The sequence below is a fragment of the Plectropomus leopardus genome, chromosome 2, assembly GCF_026936395.1.
Source record: "Plectropomus leopardus strain MGB_pleo_1.0 chromosome 2, ASM2693639v1, whole genome shotgun sequence".
NCBI classification, from domain to species: Eukaryota; Metazoa; Chordata; class Actinopteri; order Perciformes; family Serranidae; genus Plectropomus; species Plectropomus leopardus.
The window spans coordinates 17,082,293-17,102,757 of record NC_142177.1 but is presented as its reverse complement, the minus strand read 5'-3'; the positions used below and the strand labels follow the sequence as shown (position 1 = coordinate 17,102,757).

Below are 20,465 nucleotides of genomic sequence, written 5' to 3'. Positions count from 1 at the left end.
GTCACTTTACTCGTCCCAGACTTCTGCTTTTACCATGCTGACAGGTTCTCATAAAAAGATACTACTGGTTGCATTATGGTTAATGAGGGATCAAACTTTTTTTCGGAGCTTGACTCATAGGAAGGTTTATAGGTCAGGATACCTCTGCTTTTCCCAAACACTGTGGAAATGCAACTAATACTAATTTGTTAAAACTGCTGCACAGCAGTTTGGCCATTTGGGTGCCCTATGCGTATTGCTTCGAAATTTTTTACACTGTAGAAATCCACAGAATAATGACAGGGAAGTGAAGTTTTGGTCAATGAGGTAGAGAGAAACAGAGCATGATAGCTGATCTGAAAATCTTTTTGTAACTTAATGACCCTGACCTATAATTCAAATTTATTATTCCAAGCAATTACATATATAATTTTTCCTATAACGTTCTAATGCTGCTTATTGTAATTTTGCTTGTTAGTGCATGTTAATGTGTATATGGCGGTGGCACTAAGAGTATTACCAACAAACCATTGCACATGATAAATAAAGGATCTCCAAACCTATGTGTCTTTTCTATTTCTGGATTATATTACTGTATACTTTGTTAACTTCTTTTTATGATTTATATTTTTCCTCTCTAATTTTTTCCCCTTTTGTTCCCTTCGTCCTCCTGCCAAGTTCTTTGTAACTTCTACTTTCTAAACTGCTATAAAATGATGTTGTGCAAATTATAATCACATGGATACTGTATATTTTAACCTGGCACTGATATAAATATTTAGGAGTTTAATCAACCTAATGCTTATATATCAGGCGATAATAAGTTTGATAGAGGTGCAAACTGACAAGGACATTTCACAGGTGACAAAATCATGTAATGGAGACACTGTCTATGTCAGTGTAGTTCAGCATTTCAGCATTTCTCTACTGTAATTTCTTGTCATTTATCAACTGATTTATACAAAGACACTAATATATCTGCCATAAGCTAATACTGACTGATGTATCGACTTGGTTGACTTGTTGATCTGTCTCCTGTAAACTGGATTTGCTTGTTTTCTACTGTACATGTCTATAAAAATATGCACTCAACACTATCTCAACTCTTTGTACAAGGCGAAACCTGTAAAAATGAAGCTGACAGTAAGTAACAAGCTGATCCAAATAAATTGTCAAAAGCCATTATGATAATCGGTGCCTTTTGTACAAGTCAGATTAAGCTGAAAGAGATAAACAAAACAAATGCCTTTCAACAAAAAAGCATTAGCTGTCAGCTTGACTGGTTACTGACACTATGCCACTATGCCAAGAATGCCAAAAACAGCCACATATTCATCATGCCCAAGCATATTTTTATCCGTCACAGATACGGACTCTAATGCTGTCAGATTAACACTTTTTAGAAAACATCCCAGCATTACAGAACCTACATACAGATAGAATAAACAACTAATGAATACAAAAGCTGGTATGACACCTTGGAATTAAAACAAAGCAGTGTTTTATGTCCTGAAAAACAGACACAATCTTTACAAATGAACTAAAGGTCTAAATCAGGAATACTCTACTTGCTTTGCCTTGGGCCACTGTTGCAAAATGACAGTTTTTTTAAGGATTTGTAGACATTAGGTAAGTATGGTGCTAGGGAGTTCCCAGTCATAAATTCCAAGTGTAATGCCCCAAGTCATATTTCCAACCCCACGTGGCAGCAGAACCTCAACATCCTTAACCTGAAAATTCAAGATGGCTTCTTTATGCATCAACTGTGGTTGTGATATATTGTTAGTAGCACTTCCGTCTCAATCGTTTCCCATTAAAACAATCGCACACACATTCCTGTCCATCTTCTATCTGTGGACTTGTTGCTACGCTGCTGTTACTAACTATAGCTAAAAATGGCTAGAACAGATATTGTTAACAACATCTTGGTTTTCCCAAGAAAACTGGAACTTGTTGAACTGGAATGTGGTCAGCTAGGGTGTGACATCATTCCCAGCTCCGACCGCCGACTTCTGAGGTAAAGTGGAATGCAACGTAAGCCTGGACATCAAGGGGAAGCTCCCCTGGCACCTTTTCTTGACAAGCAAACTCTGTTTTAATGCTTTTTTTCATGCACCCTAACACCTTATTTACATTCAAAGCACCAAAAAAAAAAAAAAATACAGGTCATACAGTAGTGTAAAGGAAATTGCACTAAGGAGGCACAAAGCTGCATACACAGGCAGTTTGTCCTCACTGTCTGCTACGCATTCCACACATGTTGACACACACACACATTTACACACTAGCAGATCCCTGGTGGTCTAGTGGTTAGGATTCGGCGCTCTCACCGCCGCGGCCCGGGTTCGATTCCCGGTCAGGCAACACAGTTTTACCTTGTCAGCTCCAATACCAAATCAAAAGCCATATATCTATCTGCATAAACATCACCAGTACCTGCGTGCCGTGTGTGGATCATCGGCCCTGAAAGTGTAGTACAGAGTCTTCTTGTGGTAGAGATGAAACACATTGCTGCTTTCCTCACCCTCTGGTCTCTCAGTCAGCTTGACAGTGAAGCCCTGCAGAGGTAGACTCTCCGAAGCCACTTTATCCTGGTCATACATGAGTAAAGACATCAAACACAGGCATACAAGTTAAAAACAACCAATCTCGCTGTCAGCAGTAATATGTGAATAACAAGAATTTCATGTCTCAAGAAGAACAAAGCAGTGCAACACTCAGCTGCACACTTGTTAAAAGAAACAGAGAGAGCACAGAGAATCCCTTCATTAGTCACATGAAATGTTCTGCCGAGGAGGAAAGGTTGAGCAGCGGAAGTGTGAGCGTTGAATAGTTCTTTGCTGCATTGCCAAGCTTCATATGTGAAGAAGAAAAAGGATAGACAAAGACTGTGAAGATATGCTTCCATGATGTAGTGATAATGAGAGAGTGTGTGAGTGTTTTGGGGCTGGTGTGGGAGACTCTGTGCCCCCTCACCTCACGGGCTGTGAAGGTGTAGAGCACCTTGTCTTTGAGGAGGAACCACAGTCGCTTCCACTTCCTCTTGCTCTTCTTCCGGCGCTGCAGGCTGCCGCTCATGGTGGAGCCCTCCACAGTAAGCGACACCTGACAAAAGGCATGACACATTAGACTCACATCAACCTACATCAATGCAGATACACAAATAGAAGGACTGGATAACATGAGTGGAAACTTAAGCAATATAATGCAACCCACAAACTACAAATGACTCCAGTCTCCACTCTTTCTGACAGTTCCAACAAGAATTGACAATAAGAGCAGAAAATCTAATTTTGGTAACACTTTATGTAGCAACTATGGTTTTAATGTAGTATGTACACATATATGTCTGTATATCTATTTGTGTCATACTGTACCTCATAAAGGGCATTTCTGCTTTTCAATGTAAACATGGTCATGCTTCATGATTAAGTGAGGGAATCAGCATATGTTTTGTCCTTTGCTTGAATGAAAACCTGCTGACTTTTAACACATGTAGCTGTCTGATAAGCACTGACAAATACTGAAAGGTATCTTCTGACAAACACTTTATGTCTTTGGAGCTTCATCAAGTTAGTAAGTAAAGCATATTCCCTGACCGGGAATCGAACCTGGGCCGCGGCGGTGAGAGCGCCGAATCCTAACCACTAGACCACCAGGGACCTGTTTTCCTTTGCAAGCCTGGCATGTATCATAGGCCTGATACAATGAAGATGCTAGTGTCTTATACAAAAAATTGGGCCTAGATTTTACAACACTCAAAATGTGGCTTTTTACAGGCACAATTTTGATCTCAATGGATCACAAACTAATGTCACTGACTTAGTACTAATATGGTCATGATAAGCATTCAGGCAAGGTTACAGAGATTTGATTTGAGTTGGGTTTTGTGTGAAAATATGCTGACTTCTAACACATAAGTCTCTACTCTACTGCTTTATGTTATATATTCTTAATTACATGGCCTCTACCACTTCTCAGGCCTGAAAGATTAGTTCATTGATTCATGGTGTTTGTGCTGTAATTATTGTAGAGATATCTGTTTAGGCCATTTGACGGAGTTTAGCGTTTTGCCTGAAGGAGAATCTGCTCACTTTCAACAGTCTGTTTTTCACATATATGGGCATCAATTTGTGTCATTGGGTCTGAATGAAATTGCTTCTCCTGTTGAGTGAGTGAGTAAATAACATTCCCTGACCGGGAATCGAACCCGGGCCGCGGCGGTGAGAGCGCCGAATCCTAACCACTAGACCACCAGGGACTTAAACCTGGATATGTGACTTGTGAAACAGCTGCCAGTAGGATTCACTATCTGCCTCTTCACTCTTCGTTCTTATCTACAGTGGTTGAAAAAACTGGTATGTAATGCAACCATCTTGCAGGTTATGGTCTATGATGCTCTTGTTTATGAGACACTATAAACATACTTATAGTGCATTATAATCTGCTTACAGCATTATGTAATTCTAATTACAAGTACTCATAAATATTCACAATGCTTTAAAACAATTATATTGTTTTCCAAGGATCATAGGGTATTATTATCATAGTTGTACAACATAAAAACCTCTTTACTGCAAAAACAGAAATGTCATGCAATCCTGCTCCTGCAATTACGATTTGGGTGACATCGTCTATGATGCTCTTGTCTATAACGCATTATAAACACACTTGTAATGCATAATAATGTGCTTATGAGCACTCATAAATATTCTTAATGCTTCGTAACAATATTTTTTGTGTGTATTATTAACATAGTTGTAATATTTTATAATGATTTTATTATTTATTATCATCATAATTAGAAGTGAATCTCAGAGGTAACTGGCTGCTTTAAAGAGGGACTTTAACTCACTGTGGTGTGGAGAGTGTGTACAGTTCAAAGGTGTCAGGCTTCCCCCGTGCTGGTAGCACTGTGAACTCCCTGCCCGTGCTGTGAGCAAAAGACAGCCAGGGTACTCCGGGAGCTGGTGGCACGGGGAGGAGGCCAAGCAGCTTTCATCTGCACACTCTCCCCATACTGCGGTGACACTAGATTGTCTCACATTCCTGTTTTTGGTAAAGAGGTCAAAAGTGAACTTTGTCTGCAGCTGTTTTGCACTTCACACTAACAACTTGAGTGCATCAGCTGTCCTACATGCCTCACATTCCAGCACACAGGCTTGCTGTTGAAGAAGACAGGTCCCTGGTGGTCTAGTGGTTAGGATTCGGCGCTCTCACCGCCGCGGCCCGGGTTCGATTCCCGGTCAGGGAATATTCTTTGTGCAATTATAAACATCTGCAAGCTGTTTCAACAACAAACTACAAAAATGCAATACAATCCTGTGTCACCAAGGTGTGGGGAGTGTATGCACATGTTGTTTCGCTTGCCCTTCTTGCTGCTAGCTCCTGGAGCTCCCTGCCTTTCCAAAAGCCAAAACCTAAAAAATGCACCCTACATCACTGTGGGCTTTTACTCACTGCTGAAACTCCCTTATAATCATAATTATAATGTATTGCAACTATGATAATGATCATACCATATGATCCTTACAAAAAATACTGTTATTATGAAGCATTATGAATATTTATGACTGCTTTTTTAACTGGAACAAGAACTTAAAACTTTAGACAAAAAGCCATTTAGTTTTCATCATTGCCATTTTCTCAAGAAATATAATCTGCTCAGTTGGGAAAATCTCCTGAAATACAAAAATGTATGCCTTTTTTATAAAATGATAATAATGCATGGTGTAGCTACTCCTAGAGCTGCAGCTGGTGGGGACTGCACAATCCCAATCAGGAAATCCCACTTTTTTCCTTTAGAGCATCTCATCAATGAAACACAGCAACACGATCCATTAGGGGGTCCCCATCATATCTTCTCACAGGTTTTAACAGATGACATTATATCACCACAATCCTGGCTTCCCACCATTGGCTCACTGTTAATTTTAGAATTGATTTTAAGATTTTACTGATTGTTTTTAAAGCTCAGGTGTGCAAGGAGGTGTATATGTCCCTGGTGGTCTAGTGGTTAGAATTTAGCGCTCTCGCTGCCACAACCTGGGTTTGATTCCCAGTCAGGGAACATTGTTTACTTAGTAATTCAATAGTGGAGTCCATCTGATTAAGAATGTATGACATATAGCTCTACAGTAGGCAATCGTGTTGAAAGTCAGCATGTTTTCATAGGAAAATACACTGAACTCAAATCAACTGTCATCAACCTCACCAAACGCATATTATGACCATATCATCACTGAGTTAGTGACATCAGTGTGTGATACATTGTGATCAAAATTGTGCCTGTGAGATGCCTTATTTTGAGGCTTGTCAAAAGCAAGTTGAAAGGAAAAAGAGGTACAGATGTACAAGTGTAGTCCACCTGGTTGAGAGAGGAGATGCTCTTCCTGCTCTTCCACAGACTTGGGGGCTGCAGACTCTGGAAGACAGCAGAAAGGGGGCGGCTGGCCCGGTGAGTCCGAGGGCTGGAGTTACCGCACGCCCCTGACACGCTGCCACCTGCAAACACACACTTCCAGTTACTACCACATCAAACAAGAGGAAGAAACACACCAACATATCCTTCACGAGACACTACTACACAAAAAGCTGAGATTCACCTCGTTTCCTGAGCTCAGCGTAGCAGTGGTCACACACTTTGGCCACCCTGTCTTTGAGGTACTTCAGTGGGTATCTGTTCCTGGAACAAGCACGGCACACCACCTGCACAGAGACACAAAACACAGAGAAAGACAACATTCAGCTTTAACGGGCTTTCTTTAACTTCCTGATCCTTTATTTTTGACCCAAAAGGAGAAACAACAATTTGATCAACAATAAACAGTAGGGGTCGAGCGATATTGGTTTTTCAGGGCCAATACTGGTAGAGATTATTAGTGGTTATTGAGACTGATAATTGATATTTGGAACCGATATGCATTTACAATAAAAAGGAAAATCTTGGTCAATATTTAGGAATTTGGAATATAACAAACTCCAACAAAAAAAACTTGATGAAAAGCCTGTCTAAATGCCTTTAGCAAATGTGTATCTGACCTTGCCACAGGCGTTGCAGTGGTGTCGTCTCAGCGTGAGGCTGAAGTCGGAGGTACAGTTCATGCACATCATCACATGAGAAACTGGCACCAGTACGGGAGCAGCCTCACCCAGGGCCATCCACAACTTCTCACGAGCCTGTGGACACATACAGTGTTAGATGAGGTGATGAAGGATTATATACAGATGCCACTGCATATAAAAACACCTAATTATTACTGTTAGTTAAAGGAATATGAGTGATTTTTGCAGTAATCATTTCAGTATTCAAATTTTATGAACCGACCCAGAAGAAAAACAGCCTTTTTAAACTTGTCTTACCTCACTGCAGGGTCCACCAAATGTACAGAGTCCTGCAGCGTGGTCTGCTATGGCTCGACTCAACGTGTGGAACCAATCCTCTCGCTCTCCAACTGAGCTAAAGAGAGAAAAACACAAACAATCTGACCCAATACTTCTAACAGGCTTTAGCATATATAGTCATATTGTCTTGCAGGAGAATAGGGTCAGTCATAACTAAATCTGCACACTTTCATTTCAAGGTTTTGGCACTCAGATGCTCACCTGGCTGAGAGTGTAATGGTGATGTCAGACACCTCGATCCTTAGACAGTTCAGCACATTGTCTAGGACAGGTTTGCTTACCTTTGTGAATGAGAAGGGCAAAAACACAAACATTTCAACCAAAAAACCCTCTTTTAGTACAGATATTAAGTTGGAGATGAGAAAGGTGAATGTACCTTCATCCCAGAGAGAGATAGTGTGTTCTTCAGCCTGTATTTTCCATCCTGCTGAGGGTAGGTGTACAGCATTATATCGTTCATCTGATAAAGAACATAGAGGGAGGAAAGAAAAGGTATATTATGTTAGGTTGTTTTGCCTGTTTTTGCAGTTATTTTAACTCTCTTTGCAGCTGTTTTGCCTGTTTTTGTAGTAATTTTGTGTCTTTATACAGCTGTTTTGCCTGTTTTTGTAGTAATTTTGTGTCTTTTTGCAGCTGTTTTGCCTGTCTTTGTAGTTATTTTGATTCTCTTTGTAGTTCTTTTGCATCTCTATGTGGTCAATTTCTAGTCTCTTACTGGACTGGACAGCTGTAATTTTAAGTGGCATTTTGCAGGTGACAGCCAGGGGGGCTCTGGACATTTTGGGCCCCTGGGCATGTGCCCAGCAGACCCATTCAGTAATCATCAATGCAGTGAAACCTCATTTCCCAGCTGTTCAGTATGTAATACCCCCTGTTTACCACAGGGTGGTGGTGTCACATTAAGAGAAATATCTAAAACAATTGCAGCACACATCTCTTTGTTTTTTCTTTCTTTCCTTTTCCTTTCCTTTCCTTTCCTTTCCTTTCCTTTCCTTTAGTAACTTTCTGGACTCAACTACTTCAATCATGTTTCCTTTCACAGCATTCACACGTCTGTGCAACCCCTCAGCACAAAATTCCCATGTATGCACACAACAAAATGAGGCATTAACGGTGTTTATTTGCTCGTCAGACCAAAAGTATTGTGATCCTGTGAACACACTGAGAAGCCCATTGTGTTATGAGGGGTATTTCATTTCTTCCCAGACAAAAGAGATGACATAATTGGTCACACCTAATGTGTGCTCTAAACATCCGCTGGGGCTGTAAAGGCAGCATCCAGGAATTCTCCACCCTGCTCCAGGCTCCAGGCCTCCCATCGACCCTCCCAGCCTTGTCAAACTACACTGAGAACCAGGACTGGGTGGAACCGGCCACCTTGGCCACAACAACAACAACACAAACAGCCGCAGTTAACAGGTTCACTGGCTGACTGGCTGGAGACAAAACAGTGCATGTTAGCCAAGCCCGAGGCCCTGCCTGCGACCTCTGGGCTGTGGCCACCGCAGTTCGTCTGCTCCACCCTGAAAAGCTCATTCACTCAAAGATTCCTTCCACAGAAACCCAGCCAAGTTAACAAAAGACTTTCTCAGATGAGACACAACATGTACCTAATCGACCTCTTGACACCCAAGACATTTAGTTTTAGAAACAGCGGCATTTCATCTCCTCCACTAACCTCTTTCACTCACATCCTCTTCCTTCTGGCAGCTTTCTCTATCTTCATCCACCATATAATCCCTTCCCTCACTCATTCACCCTGCTTCTCTTTCTTCTCTGAGACCAGGCTCATGACATGGTTGCATCCTCTCTCCATCCCTGAGGTGAGTGATGGCTTTCATCTTCACTGTTGTTTGGATTCTCTTTCCTTAAAAGCCCATAAATAACACCTGACCCACTGAAGCCGTCAACTTCAAGCGAGTGAATGGTTTTATATCCCTAATAGCCTACGAGTATCAACCACAAACACTTTTCGGCAATCGTTCAACTGCAATCCTGTTTAGAGGGACTCGGAGAATGATGGAATAGAGCAAAGTGAAGATAAAAACATATTCTGTTTGGATCAACTAGAATAAGCTGAAATCACAAATGCTGCTCCTGCGGATATGTAGCTCAAGCATAATTCATAACATGAGACAGCACTGATTGCACATAGAACAATAGAGTGGGCTTCTCTATTTCACATTATGTGTTTGTGTAGCACCACCAGCACCACCCCTCCTCCGCCGCCTCCTCCTCCCTGCATTCTACAGGGTGTCTGGCCTTCACTTTGCTGTCAGTCCCCTCCCAATACACAGGAAGCCAGCATCCAGTGACCCACACCAAACATCCTGTAAGGAAGTGGGGCCCTGGAAAACAAGTCCTGAGAGGGGAGGAGAGGAGAAGAGCGGAGAGGAGAGGGAGGCCCTCTCTCAATGGGTGTGGTGCCAAGTGGAGGTCTTAAAGCCTTGGCCTCGTGCTCCCCTCCCAAACTCACCTACCTTGCATACCGACCTCCGCCCAACATTCCCCCATACTTTCGCAGACCACGCTAGCTTAGCTTTTGACACTGCTACAATATTACAACAGGTGATTTCTAATGTAGTGCACCGCGACAAATCACTGATGTAAGCCCTTTTTTTATTTCTAACTAAAGACTCACAGACCTTTATTTTAAACACTAGTGTTCAGAGATACCAAATGTGTGAGACTAAATTTGGGGGAAATGGATGAAAAAATAATGTAAACATGGAGTCTTAAAGTTCCACACTTAACCCAAATATTTGAATATGTTATTATACAATGATTTCAGCAACCTAGAGAGAAATAGTTTTCTCGCAGAGTTAGGTGAGAAGATTGATACCACTCTCAATCTGTTTGTTCAATTTGAAGCTACAGCAAGGTAGGGGTTGGGGAAAAAATTGTTCTCAGATGCATTCTCTCTTAAGAGATTGTCTTATTTCGAAAAAGCCAATAATTGGAGATTTAAAACCCAATTCTTGACATTATGATTGTCTGGAACAATTTTTGAAGGTCAGGCTGTATGCTCCTTACTGCTGAATGATCTGGATGGTGAAACAAAATGGATATGAACATTTGCCTCGTGTAAGTTCTACTTGAATCGATAAATGAGAAAGTACTTAAATTCATCTGTTTCATTTTAATTATGGATCATTACAAATATGCTACGTTTTAAAAGTAGTAAGTTGTCACACAATGGGTAATAAATAAATCGATACTGCATACTGCATGTAGAATTGGATTTCGGTATTGGAAATGTTATGGATATTTAAGGACCTTACCTGACCTTTGACCTCTTTTCTAACCCTTACCTGCTTAAAAAATGAAAATTAAAGTTGGCCTTAGACCTCTTTTCAAACCCTAAATTAGCCATTTAAAAAAATCATTTATTGGTTAGTAGTAGTAGTTGTTGTTGTTGTTTTAAAATTAACTTCATTCTTACAGTAGTTTTCTGATTTTTTTTGAGCTACAATTTATTTTGGAGGAGTTCTCCAAACAGACAGTGCAAGTACAATGTCATCACTCTAAGAGTCATGATTTTAGTCCCTTTACCTAACACATCTCATAGTAAAGGAATACAAAGCTGGGGAACATCTTTTTCAGGTTCCCATTATGCCCTATATAGAGCTTGGGAACATAGAAATTACCCCGTACACGTAAAGGTCTGAACACTAACCAATACATTTTAATATGTGTCTGACAGAGTAATATGGAAAGAATTTTACCAGAAACAGGTGTCGGGGCTGCCTGCTTTTCCTCGAGACCTTCATGAGTGTGCCCTCTTTGACAAACATCTGCCAGAAGAAACAGGACACACAGACACACAGAAAATGCATTAAAAAGGCGTATTTGGCCATAAACTTGCTGTTTACACCAGCCTTCAAATACTGCTGAAGGCTGTGTTGCTGTGTTTTGACAGTGTGACAGTAACACTGGCCACATGGTGCTCACCCTTCCTGGCTTCAGGAGGTCCCTCTTGCCCTTCACACTGTACTCTATGTGGACCAGACGCAGCAAGTTCTCCTGAGGGAGCAGAGAGAGATGGAGTGAGATTATAATGATGGACGGAAGAGGAGACAGAGAATGAAACTGTCCTTGCTTGTTGGTGAGTGAAAGGGAGGGAGGCGGAAAGGGATGTGATACTAAAAACTGAATAGGGGGGGACAGAGATAGAGGGAGCCTGTGTTTCCACTGTCTGTCAGCCTGCGCGTGTGTCGCTGCATGTGCACAGAGGAGGGAAAAAAGCGAGTGTGATAAACAGAGGAGAGAAGCCAAAGGGAGGCGCAGGGGATCTTGACAGTGAGAGGCAGTGAGAGAGACAGTGGGGGCAGGGTTTGTAAATTATCTCCATGAACTGCTCGGGTCTGAGGGGGGCGTAAGTCATGTCCACCCTTACACTGCTCCCTTTTGTAATGATACACCTGGGACTTTGTGATGACATCATCTTTCCTTGCCTCTGTGCGTTAATCAACAAACTGTGCCAAAGAGGGATAGACCTCTCCTTCACTCCAGCATGTCATCAAGAAGAAGGATTCATACAGAGGAAAACCTCAGCTGTCTAACTTCTTCACGCCTGAGCTCCATCCAAAAAATTGCTCTTTCATTGCCAAGTGGGACATAAAGACGCGTCTCAATAACGGCACGCTGGGCTGTGAATATATCAAACTTGACAGGAGCTAAACAGTCTGAATGTTGGAAACACATGGAGTGTATCCAGACCGAACTCACCCCCTGCTTCAGATTGTCATTGGCCTGGTCTGCCACCTCGGACACGATCACCAAGGCAGCTGCAACACAAACAGAGAGAGAAAGAGAGAAAGAGAGATTTATGCAAAAGCCAATTCAATAAAGACACACTCAGTGACTGTGGCTCAACAAATAACGCTTGATTCATGTCGAGCAGCTGCAATGTATGTCAGTATGTCTTTCACTAATGAAAAAACATCATTATTACGGTTCTAGTTATGAAGATCGCAGAGCTCCATTTAGCAGGTTTACCTTGTGTGTCCTCATATTCTTTAGAGTCAGGAGAGAGGTTGTTCAGGTAATCTGGAGAAGACAGAAAAAGAAAAAATTAAGACACGAAAATATGGAGCTCAAACTGATAAACTGCTCAAAATTTCATGCTTATTCCACAACATTGTGATTATATTAAAAGCGAAAGTATACAGCCTTTTAAAGAAGAAGGACCACTTTTTCCTCTTCCATATAAAAGCCTGCATTAATGAGCTATGAAATACAGACTTACTCACTTCAGTATAGGCTATTTCTGATGTATTTTATGTTGTAGAGCAAAATGTGAAAGTCTCTCAAGTTTGTGTTAACACTGACCTTTTTTCAGGCATCGAAACAAAAAAAACATTACATTAGAAATGAGGGAACTGGTAGTGAGATTCAAGGCTCATTCATGCACCACTCTATCTATAGTTGACTCTTCTATACATGTGCTACTGTTATACAAAGTTTTAGCACTTTTTTAGCTTCATAACTTCATATAAAGCTAAAAAAGTGCTAACTTCATAGCTACTGCTGGCTGTAATGGCCAGTACTGAACAAAAATGACACAGGCTTGCTTTAGAGATTACCACATACTGAGTGTGATTGTGTGTTACCTGTGAGTAACATTCGGTATTGAAGTACTCTCACTATAACCTGCAGCAGCTGGTGTTTCAGTGGGACTTCAGCTTCTTCTGGGCTTCTTGTCTGCACACACACACACACACACACACACACACACACACACACAAAACACACATTTTAAAAAGATATATGCACACATAGCCTGTCACAACAGATGCTGTAAAGAGGATTTAAACTCAATAAAATTAATATTAAAGGTTTTCTATGCAGGATTTCCTGAGAATCAATGCATACACTCATACAAAAGTAATCCCTTTTCCCTCTGCCTGTATTTCCTTATTTTGCTGTGTTTGGGAAATTCCTGCGCACAACACACAGGTGAGGTCGCGACTTTTAAAAATGTCATGACCAGGTGCCAGACAGTAAGTAGCACGCATACAAGAGGAAGCTGGACACGGTGCCAAAAAATGCAAACATAGCAAGCTGTTCCAAAACAAAAGGTAATCTGAGGTTGGCTTTCACATTCAGTTTTGTTAGCGAACAGTAACCGATAGTCCCGGCATAGTGTACCTTTTAAATCTTTCCCATTGTGATGTCCCATGAAAGGACCCAGGGTGTTCCTGAAGCACACTCAGAAAACCTCAGTGCTCTGAAGGTAATCTACATGATACAATGCTGCAAGTCAAGGTCACAAGTGACCATGGGGACACTATCAGACCAGATGACCTTCACGCATCTTTCAGGCACACAAAAAATCCTGAACAACTCCCATTCTTCTTCTCGGAATAGTCATTTGCAGGTGAAAGGGGACAGAAATTGGCACAATCAAAGTGAGCTTTAGAAAATCAATCAGGATCTAATTGTCTCTGACAGGTATTTATGCCCTGAGCAGTAGAGGAGCAACGGGGGACTCGAAGCGTGTGTGCACACACATACACGCAGTCTTTTCTAATCCAATGAAGTCCTATCCTTCATTAGAGAGGCACAGATAGCACCCTGCGGGAAACAGCATCTTCATCTTATTTACACTGCAAAAACACCCACACACCCACAGGAACCCACGCAAACACACACACACACACACTGAACTCATCTCAGACACATTCACAAACACATAGAATATATTATTGATGTGCCCCTCCACACACAAGCAAACACACACGCACAGACCTTACGCTGGCAATGAGATAACACTGATTTGGCCATTAAAGGGGAGGGATGGGATGCTACTTAAACACACCACTCTTTGTCTTCATTATCTCAATCTAGAGAGCAGGAATTAAAAGTAAAACAGAGAGCTGAGGCCTCTTTTAATGACCAGGCATTCACAGATATTCACTACCTCTTTTAGTTTCTTTTCTTTTTCCGTTTCATCATCCTTTTCTCCTTAACCTAGCAACTTAACAGTGGCGCCCCAAAGGGGTGGGCCGGGGGAGGCCATGGCCCCCCCGATACAATTGCTGGCCCCCTCACTTGCTTTCCCTGGCGAAAATAATTGAAGGCCGACACGACTGTATTAAGAAGGTTGTGGCACACTCATTTTTTAAGTTAGCATAAAACTTCAAATATAAGCCCAGTGTGGCTACACATTTTGATAAACGGATAAAAAAAATAGATAAACGTCTGTCCGAATTAGAGGCCTGGTCTGGTTGCCATGCAGTTCATTTTTATGGAAGTTCTTTGGAAATCAGGTTGTTGGCGATTGGAGATTTCGTTAGGTGTTATGTTTAAACTTTTGTCAATACACACATTGTTGGCTCAGTAAGATTCTCTACAATTCAGTCTTTCAGTCCATTTTACTGAAACAATAAGCGCCAAAGAAGACACTAATACCGAAACAGTAGACAAGAGAGGCACAATAAAAGAGGCTTAAATAAACAATTTGATTGTATTTAACATCATTGGGAGCAACAGTTTTGTGTGAATGGAATTAAAAGCCTGTCCTATATAGACGCATGCCTCAAATATGATCCTGCTGAGTTCAGTGATTTAAGCAAATACTAGCCAGGACTATTAAATAAAGTTTTACAGAACATCTTAGTTGTATCTTTTGAAACTAATAAACCTAAGAAATGCATTGTTACCAACCATGTTTGCATAGCTTGTTTGAGAAGGGAGCTAAATAACGCTCCAAAATTTGTCAAAATGTTGCCGAAGTAACAACTGCCACAGCCAATTTTAAAGAGGTTCTTTTAACTCTGATTACAAGATACCTGAATGAAAATGGGTTCATTTTGCACCCACAAGTCCCCAAAAACTTGAGAAGCCTTTTGCCCATTAAATGTTTTGTTCCTTACAATCACAGCTCCCTGACTTTTATATGTGGGTCCTAAGGAAGACCCCTGTCATATTGGGCTGTAATGACCACCCACTGCAGAGGGAGTTTGAGCTTCTACCTTCAAGATATAGAGTCTCTAAGGACTAAAAAATAATAATTTGTCTGGACTGCAATAAGAAGGCTGAATTTGCATTTACTGTGTTGTATTGTGGTCTCTATGTTCTGTGGAGTATGTTGTCTTTTATGTTGTTCTATTTGAGGTATTGAATGAGTTTTTAATGCCCAGCTGCAACCAAATTTCCCCAATAAATTAAACAATAAATTTAACTTAAACACACTGCTTCACATTAAAGCTGTATGTCCGCCTTTTTAAGGAAAAGGACAACCAGCCTATTTGAAGAACAATTAATCACCAAACACTTTAAGATACGTAACACATTAACAAAGATTTGATGTACAACTCTAAATGTTCAGTATTAGTCTATGGACATCAGATAATTTAGATAATTAGTAATAGGTCTGGGCAATACAGCTTTAAAATAATATCACAATATTTTTAGGCTATATTGTGATACACAATATATATTTTGATATTTTTTAAATCTACCCTGAACTACGGTTAACTACTAAAATACAAAATTATTACAATATCTACAATTACAAATTAAGAAGCTACTGCCATAAAATAAAGCTATATATACTACTGTTAAAATAAAGTTTAATAAAACAGTTATAATGCTAAATAAATTAAAATATAGGGTAAATGAAGTACTGTTAAGCTAAAAAAAAAAAGTATTTATGTAAAGCGATATCAGATGACATAAACAAAATAAACGATATAGCATAATATGAAACAATACTTTGATCGTCAGATAATATACTTCGTCATTTCACACAGCCCTTATTTGTATAATTAACTGTAAAATAAGAATCAAAGTATTTTAGTAAGCCATTCATTAACTCTCCGTGTTGACATAGTTTTCAACAAGTCTATACACTTAAACAACATGATTGAATACCTTGAATACAGTTATGGCTTCTGGATTTGTTGCACCACCCTCATAAAACACATCTGTAGGCACCAAGGCTTAGCAACAACCTCTGTTTGAGTTTTGTTCACTTTTCTGTCCCCCTTACTCTCTCCTCCTCTCTCATGATGACTGTGTGATGCACCGAGTACAATAATAACCAGCCTGCCATTATTAAACCCGCTTGGCTTCAGAACATCCGCTCTCCTCAAGTGTTGCTTGTAAATTGTCATCCAATTGACACTTGTTCAGAGGAAGTGGCTTTCCAGAGATGGTAATTAGCGTGTGGTTTGTTTGGGTGAGCGAGCCAAATGGAGGGGGAGAGAGCGTGTGAAGCCTCGTGCTGGGAGATAAACACATACACACGCGCACACATGCAAACAAACACACCTTTCAGACTCTGTCACGGCCAGCTGATTTGCTGCCTGCGCACACACTACTGATCTAATTGGGGAGTTGTAAAGGAGGCTGCTTCTCTAATTAGCTTCTGTCTGCCTCATTGCCCAGCTGCCTTTACAAGGAATTCACTCCATCGCTCTCTCCCTCTATCGCTCTCTGTCCACCTGCTGCACAGCCTCCTCCTCTCCTCCTGGGCTTCTTGCACAAGACGAAACACACACAGGCTGTACACAAACTCAAGCCATGGCATGAATATAAATCCAAGCTGGCGTGCTTTGGAAAGAGGTTTCATAAAAGTAGTTTCACAAGATCCACGCAATTTGTGTATGGACATGCCCCTGCAAAACAAACTGACGCCACTACAATGAGGTGCACACTCATACACAAAAGGGACACACGCACACACACACAAACACACACACACACACACACACACAGAGACACACACATACACATGTAGACACAAACACTGGGTTGGCCAATGTTTATAGATGGTGAGGTAAACAAGCAACTGGCTGTGGAGAGGAGAGGAGGCTTTAATCCTGTAAGGGTCTAGCTCTGATCTGATCAGGGTCTGTGGCTACTTCATCACTGTCATCACCACATCCACAATGAAATTACTACCACTTATACTGTCGGACTCTGGTAGCAGAAAAAAAAGCCACAGGAAGGAGCAGGAGGGTGGAAAAAAAAGAGACATGTTGAGGGAGGTAAGGGTTTAAGTCTTGGAACGAAGAAAGAGAATAAAATGGCAGAGATTGATGATTGTTTTTAAATTCACAAAAATAGCTGCAAGCAGTAAATTAAAACGTTGAAATCAGCGTTTCCACACTTTTAGAGTATAATGACTTGTGAGGTGTCACGCAGTGAAACAGATAAATGACCGTCAGCCATCTCAGTAGTACATATAGGGAGTCTCGCGACCCGTAGGATCCTCCTTGCTCTCCCTTGGCCCTCCTTCTCCTCATTACAGTGGGGTCACACACAACTCACAATTCCCAAAGCAGTGCTCCGATTCAATGCAACATCCATCACACACACACACACACACACACACACACACACACAATGCCCCGGTGTGGGAGGGTGGGCAGGACAGACCTCAGATTATAGGCTTATATGCAGTATGGGAAAGGTAAATACGATATGCAGTGTGCACAGGCAGTGGCAGATGTGGTGAATCTGCCAGTGGACTGAGCAAAGGTTATTGAATATGCCTCTGGGTGTTAATTTCAGAGGCGGAAGATGAATCACAGCCTTCGCAAGGACACAAATGAGGAGTGGGGAAAAATAGTCTGATTTTTATTCAGACCAAGCTTTCTGTAAGGCTGGAAAATGTAGCAATATTATATCCATATCATGATATGAGACAAGATATCGTCCTAGATATCTCCTCCTCCTCCTTTGGATATAACACAGCAAGTGATTTGTTTTCCTGGTTTTAAAGGCTGCATTACAGTACAATGATGTAATTTTATGGACTTATCAGACCATTGTAGATGTTTTATTTTTTGTCTTTGCCCACTTAGTCATTATATCCACAGTACTGATGATAGCTAGCTTAGTTAGGATGGTGCATTTACAGCTGTAGTTTGCTGTGATCATACTAATACTAATGCCATATTTTTCCGGCCAAAACATGCTTAAAATCATTGAAACAAAATGTACTTACTAGTTGAACTTTTTCAGGTGACTAACACGTTCAAATGAACTATAAATAACACAGTTAATAATATGTAGGCCTAATTGTGTGAGTTATATAAAAATCCAAGCACTGTACAGTTAGTAAAATTAGTTGTAGAGACCAAAACGTTTTTTCGTATTAGGCTGTAAACATTTTGTTTCTCTGCTGTAAAGCTTGGCATTTTAACATGAGGGTCTACAGGGTTTGATTCGTCAGCCTCAAGTGGCCAGTTGATGAACTGTAGTTTTTGGCACTGCATTGGCTTCATTTTTCAGCCTTGGAGGTACTGTTTAGTAAATATTTAGTAAAAGTACCAATAGTAAGCCTACAATATTGTTGCATAATCAATATCAAGGTATTTGATCAAAAATATTGTTTGTTGTTAAATATTTGATTGTCTTCATATTGCCCAGCCCTTTTCTTTCTGCAGGGAAAAAAAGGACTTGTGTCTTTAGATAAGATCTTGCCATACATCTATGCTTTGCATGTCAATCCATTTATGGCTACTCCAGATATCAGTTAGTGGTTTATGATGTGATAAAAGGGATTAATATCAACTTCATGAGGCTGAAATGAAGTGGCACATTATTGACTTTGATCAAGGTTACAGAGGGCTTAATCATTAGCTGACACAGACCAGGTGTGAAAACGTGCTGTAAGATACTTAAGGTCAGTATGACGGTTTTAGACTCTTCATCTCTCACCTCCACTCTCTTCTATTTAAATCCACTCCACTGAAGTCTGGCAGAGCCAAAGTTTTCCTGGGAAGGGGCAGCTGCTTCTGAATATTCATGAGCGGAGACAGTTGGTGGCTTGTCCGTTCGCTTTTCTTATCAAACTAGAAACGCCTGGAACCATTGTGTCAGCCACTCACAGTGAATAAGAGTACAGCATGGGACTGATAATTCTACAGTTACGAGGGGGGTGCTGAGATGAATAGGTAACTTTACTTTTAACAAAAACAGTAGCTTGGTGATGGTATTTTTGTTATTCAGAGTGACTGATGTGCTGCTGCACAGAGGATTTAGCTCTGTAAATTGTGAATCAATTGTAAAGACCAGGATACAGCCACATGGAAATAAGAAATCTATCGTTGTATTTCTGTGGTCTTATCTGTGAGCTCTCTTAATATCCTGTCTTTTAGTTAGAAATAGTCCGTTTTACTGTCCCCAGCTTGAACTATTCCCATTCTGATTCAACATTAAGGGTAAAGTGTTGCTTAAGTGGACCAGGCAGGCACACAATCTGTGGACCACCACGATGGTTTAAGAATGAGCATTTGCTGAATTTTGATCCCGTCACCCAAATCCCACTTCCCTGCTCTCCAGGGAGTATCAAGGATGTAGAGATCCATGCTGGACAAAGAATGAGTATTTGGTGTTGAGTGGGTATAAAATATGCAAGCATGACAGAGGAAAGGTCAGGCCCGTGGAGAGAAGCAGGATAGAGATGGTTTAGAAAGGCCATTATCTCCCCGCGGAAGCTGGGTGACAAAATCTAAGTTGAGAGCGGTCGAGTGAGTGCCAGGGGAAATACCAGGTTCACTTCTGCTCAATTCTCACACAAGGTTCAATTCTCACACAAGGCTTTACTTCCACTTCACAAACGCAGAAACTGAACCAGAGATTTGAATATGTGGCTGCCAAAATATTGTAGTGAGTAGTGCTCTGAATCAACAATCAGTATGCTCAGTAAAATAATAATAAACAAAGGGGACATAATGGGAACAGACACAGTAAAAGCTGTTTTATCTGTTCATGTTTTAGTTTGTGGGTTCAGTGTTTTACCTCAAATTTCTTGACGATATTGGAGAAGGCGTGGTTGTCCCTGCAGCTCTCCTCCAGTAAGGACATGCTGCGATCATACTCTGAGATAAAGGTGTCAAACACCCGAAAATCCTCCCGACGTGACAGGATCACATCTACGACCCTTTGGCTCTCCTCCCTACACAGAAATAAAAATAAAAATAAAAAAATCTGAGATTAAGTACATTCTTTAATCATTTCACAGTGAATGCTTAAATTAATGCAAATATTCGTAGTCTATTATGTAAAGTGTATGCCAAGAACAATTGATACAAAGCTTTAGGATGTTTTTCAAAAGGACACAGAAG

The 20,465-nt window shown here is 40.8% G+C and overlaps 1 protein-coding gene and 4 non-coding genes across 6 annotated transcripts in view; 2 read left to right on the top strand and 3 right to left on the bottom strand.

Annotated features, from left to right (window-relative positions):
* fgd5a (FYVE, RhoGEF and PH domain containing 5a) overlaps positions 1–20,465 on the bottom strand; it is a 43,928-nt gene that overhangs the window by 2,111 nt on the left and 21,352 nt on the right. The window contains exons 7-20 of one of the 2 annotated variants that reach the window (XM_042502685.2): positions 20,140–20,296; positions 12,996–13,086; positions 12,382–12,432; positions 12,112–12,170; positions 11,335–11,406; positions 11,109–11,177; positions 7,760–7,843; positions 7,585–7,664; positions 7,342–7,438; positions 7,021–7,158; positions 6,585–6,687; positions 6,347–6,483; positions 2,956–3,084; positions 2,416–2,570 (exon numbers count right to left, since the gene is read on the bottom strand). In XM_042502685.2, coding sequence (XP_042358619.2) covers positions 2,416–2,570; positions 2,956–3,084; positions 6,347–6,483; positions 6,585–6,687; positions 7,021–7,158; positions 7,342–7,438; positions 7,585–7,664; positions 7,760–7,843; positions 11,109–11,177; positions 11,335–11,406; positions 12,112–12,170; positions 12,382–12,432; positions 12,996–13,086; positions 20,140–20,296 — 1,422 coding nt within the window. The remainder of the gene's footprint in view (positions 1–2,415; positions 2,571–2,955; positions 3,085–6,346; positions 6,484–6,584; positions 6,688–7,020; positions 7,159–7,341; positions 7,439–7,584; positions 7,665–7,759; positions 7,844–11,108; positions 11,178–11,334; positions 11,407–12,111; positions 12,171–12,381; positions 12,433–12,995; positions 13,087–20,139; positions 20,297–20,465) is intronic. The other variant, XM_042502694.2, reaches the window with a different exon arrangement.
* Positions 2,272–2,343, top strand: trnae-cuc (transfer RNA glutamic acid (anticodon CUC)). The gene has a single exon. It is a non-coding gene; the product is annotated as a tRNA-Glu (tRNA).
* On the bottom strand, positions 3,570–3,641 carry trnae-cuc (transfer RNA glutamic acid (anticodon CUC)). Its single transcript has one exon. It is a non-coding gene; the product is annotated as a tRNA-Glu (tRNA).
* On the bottom strand, positions 4,169–4,240 carry trnae-cuc (transfer RNA glutamic acid (anticodon CUC)). Its single transcript has one exon. It is a non-coding gene; the product is annotated as a tRNA-Glu (tRNA).
* On the top strand, positions 5,162–5,233 carry trnae-cuc (transfer RNA glutamic acid (anticodon CUC)). The gene has a single exon. It is a non-coding gene; the product is annotated as a tRNA-Glu (tRNA).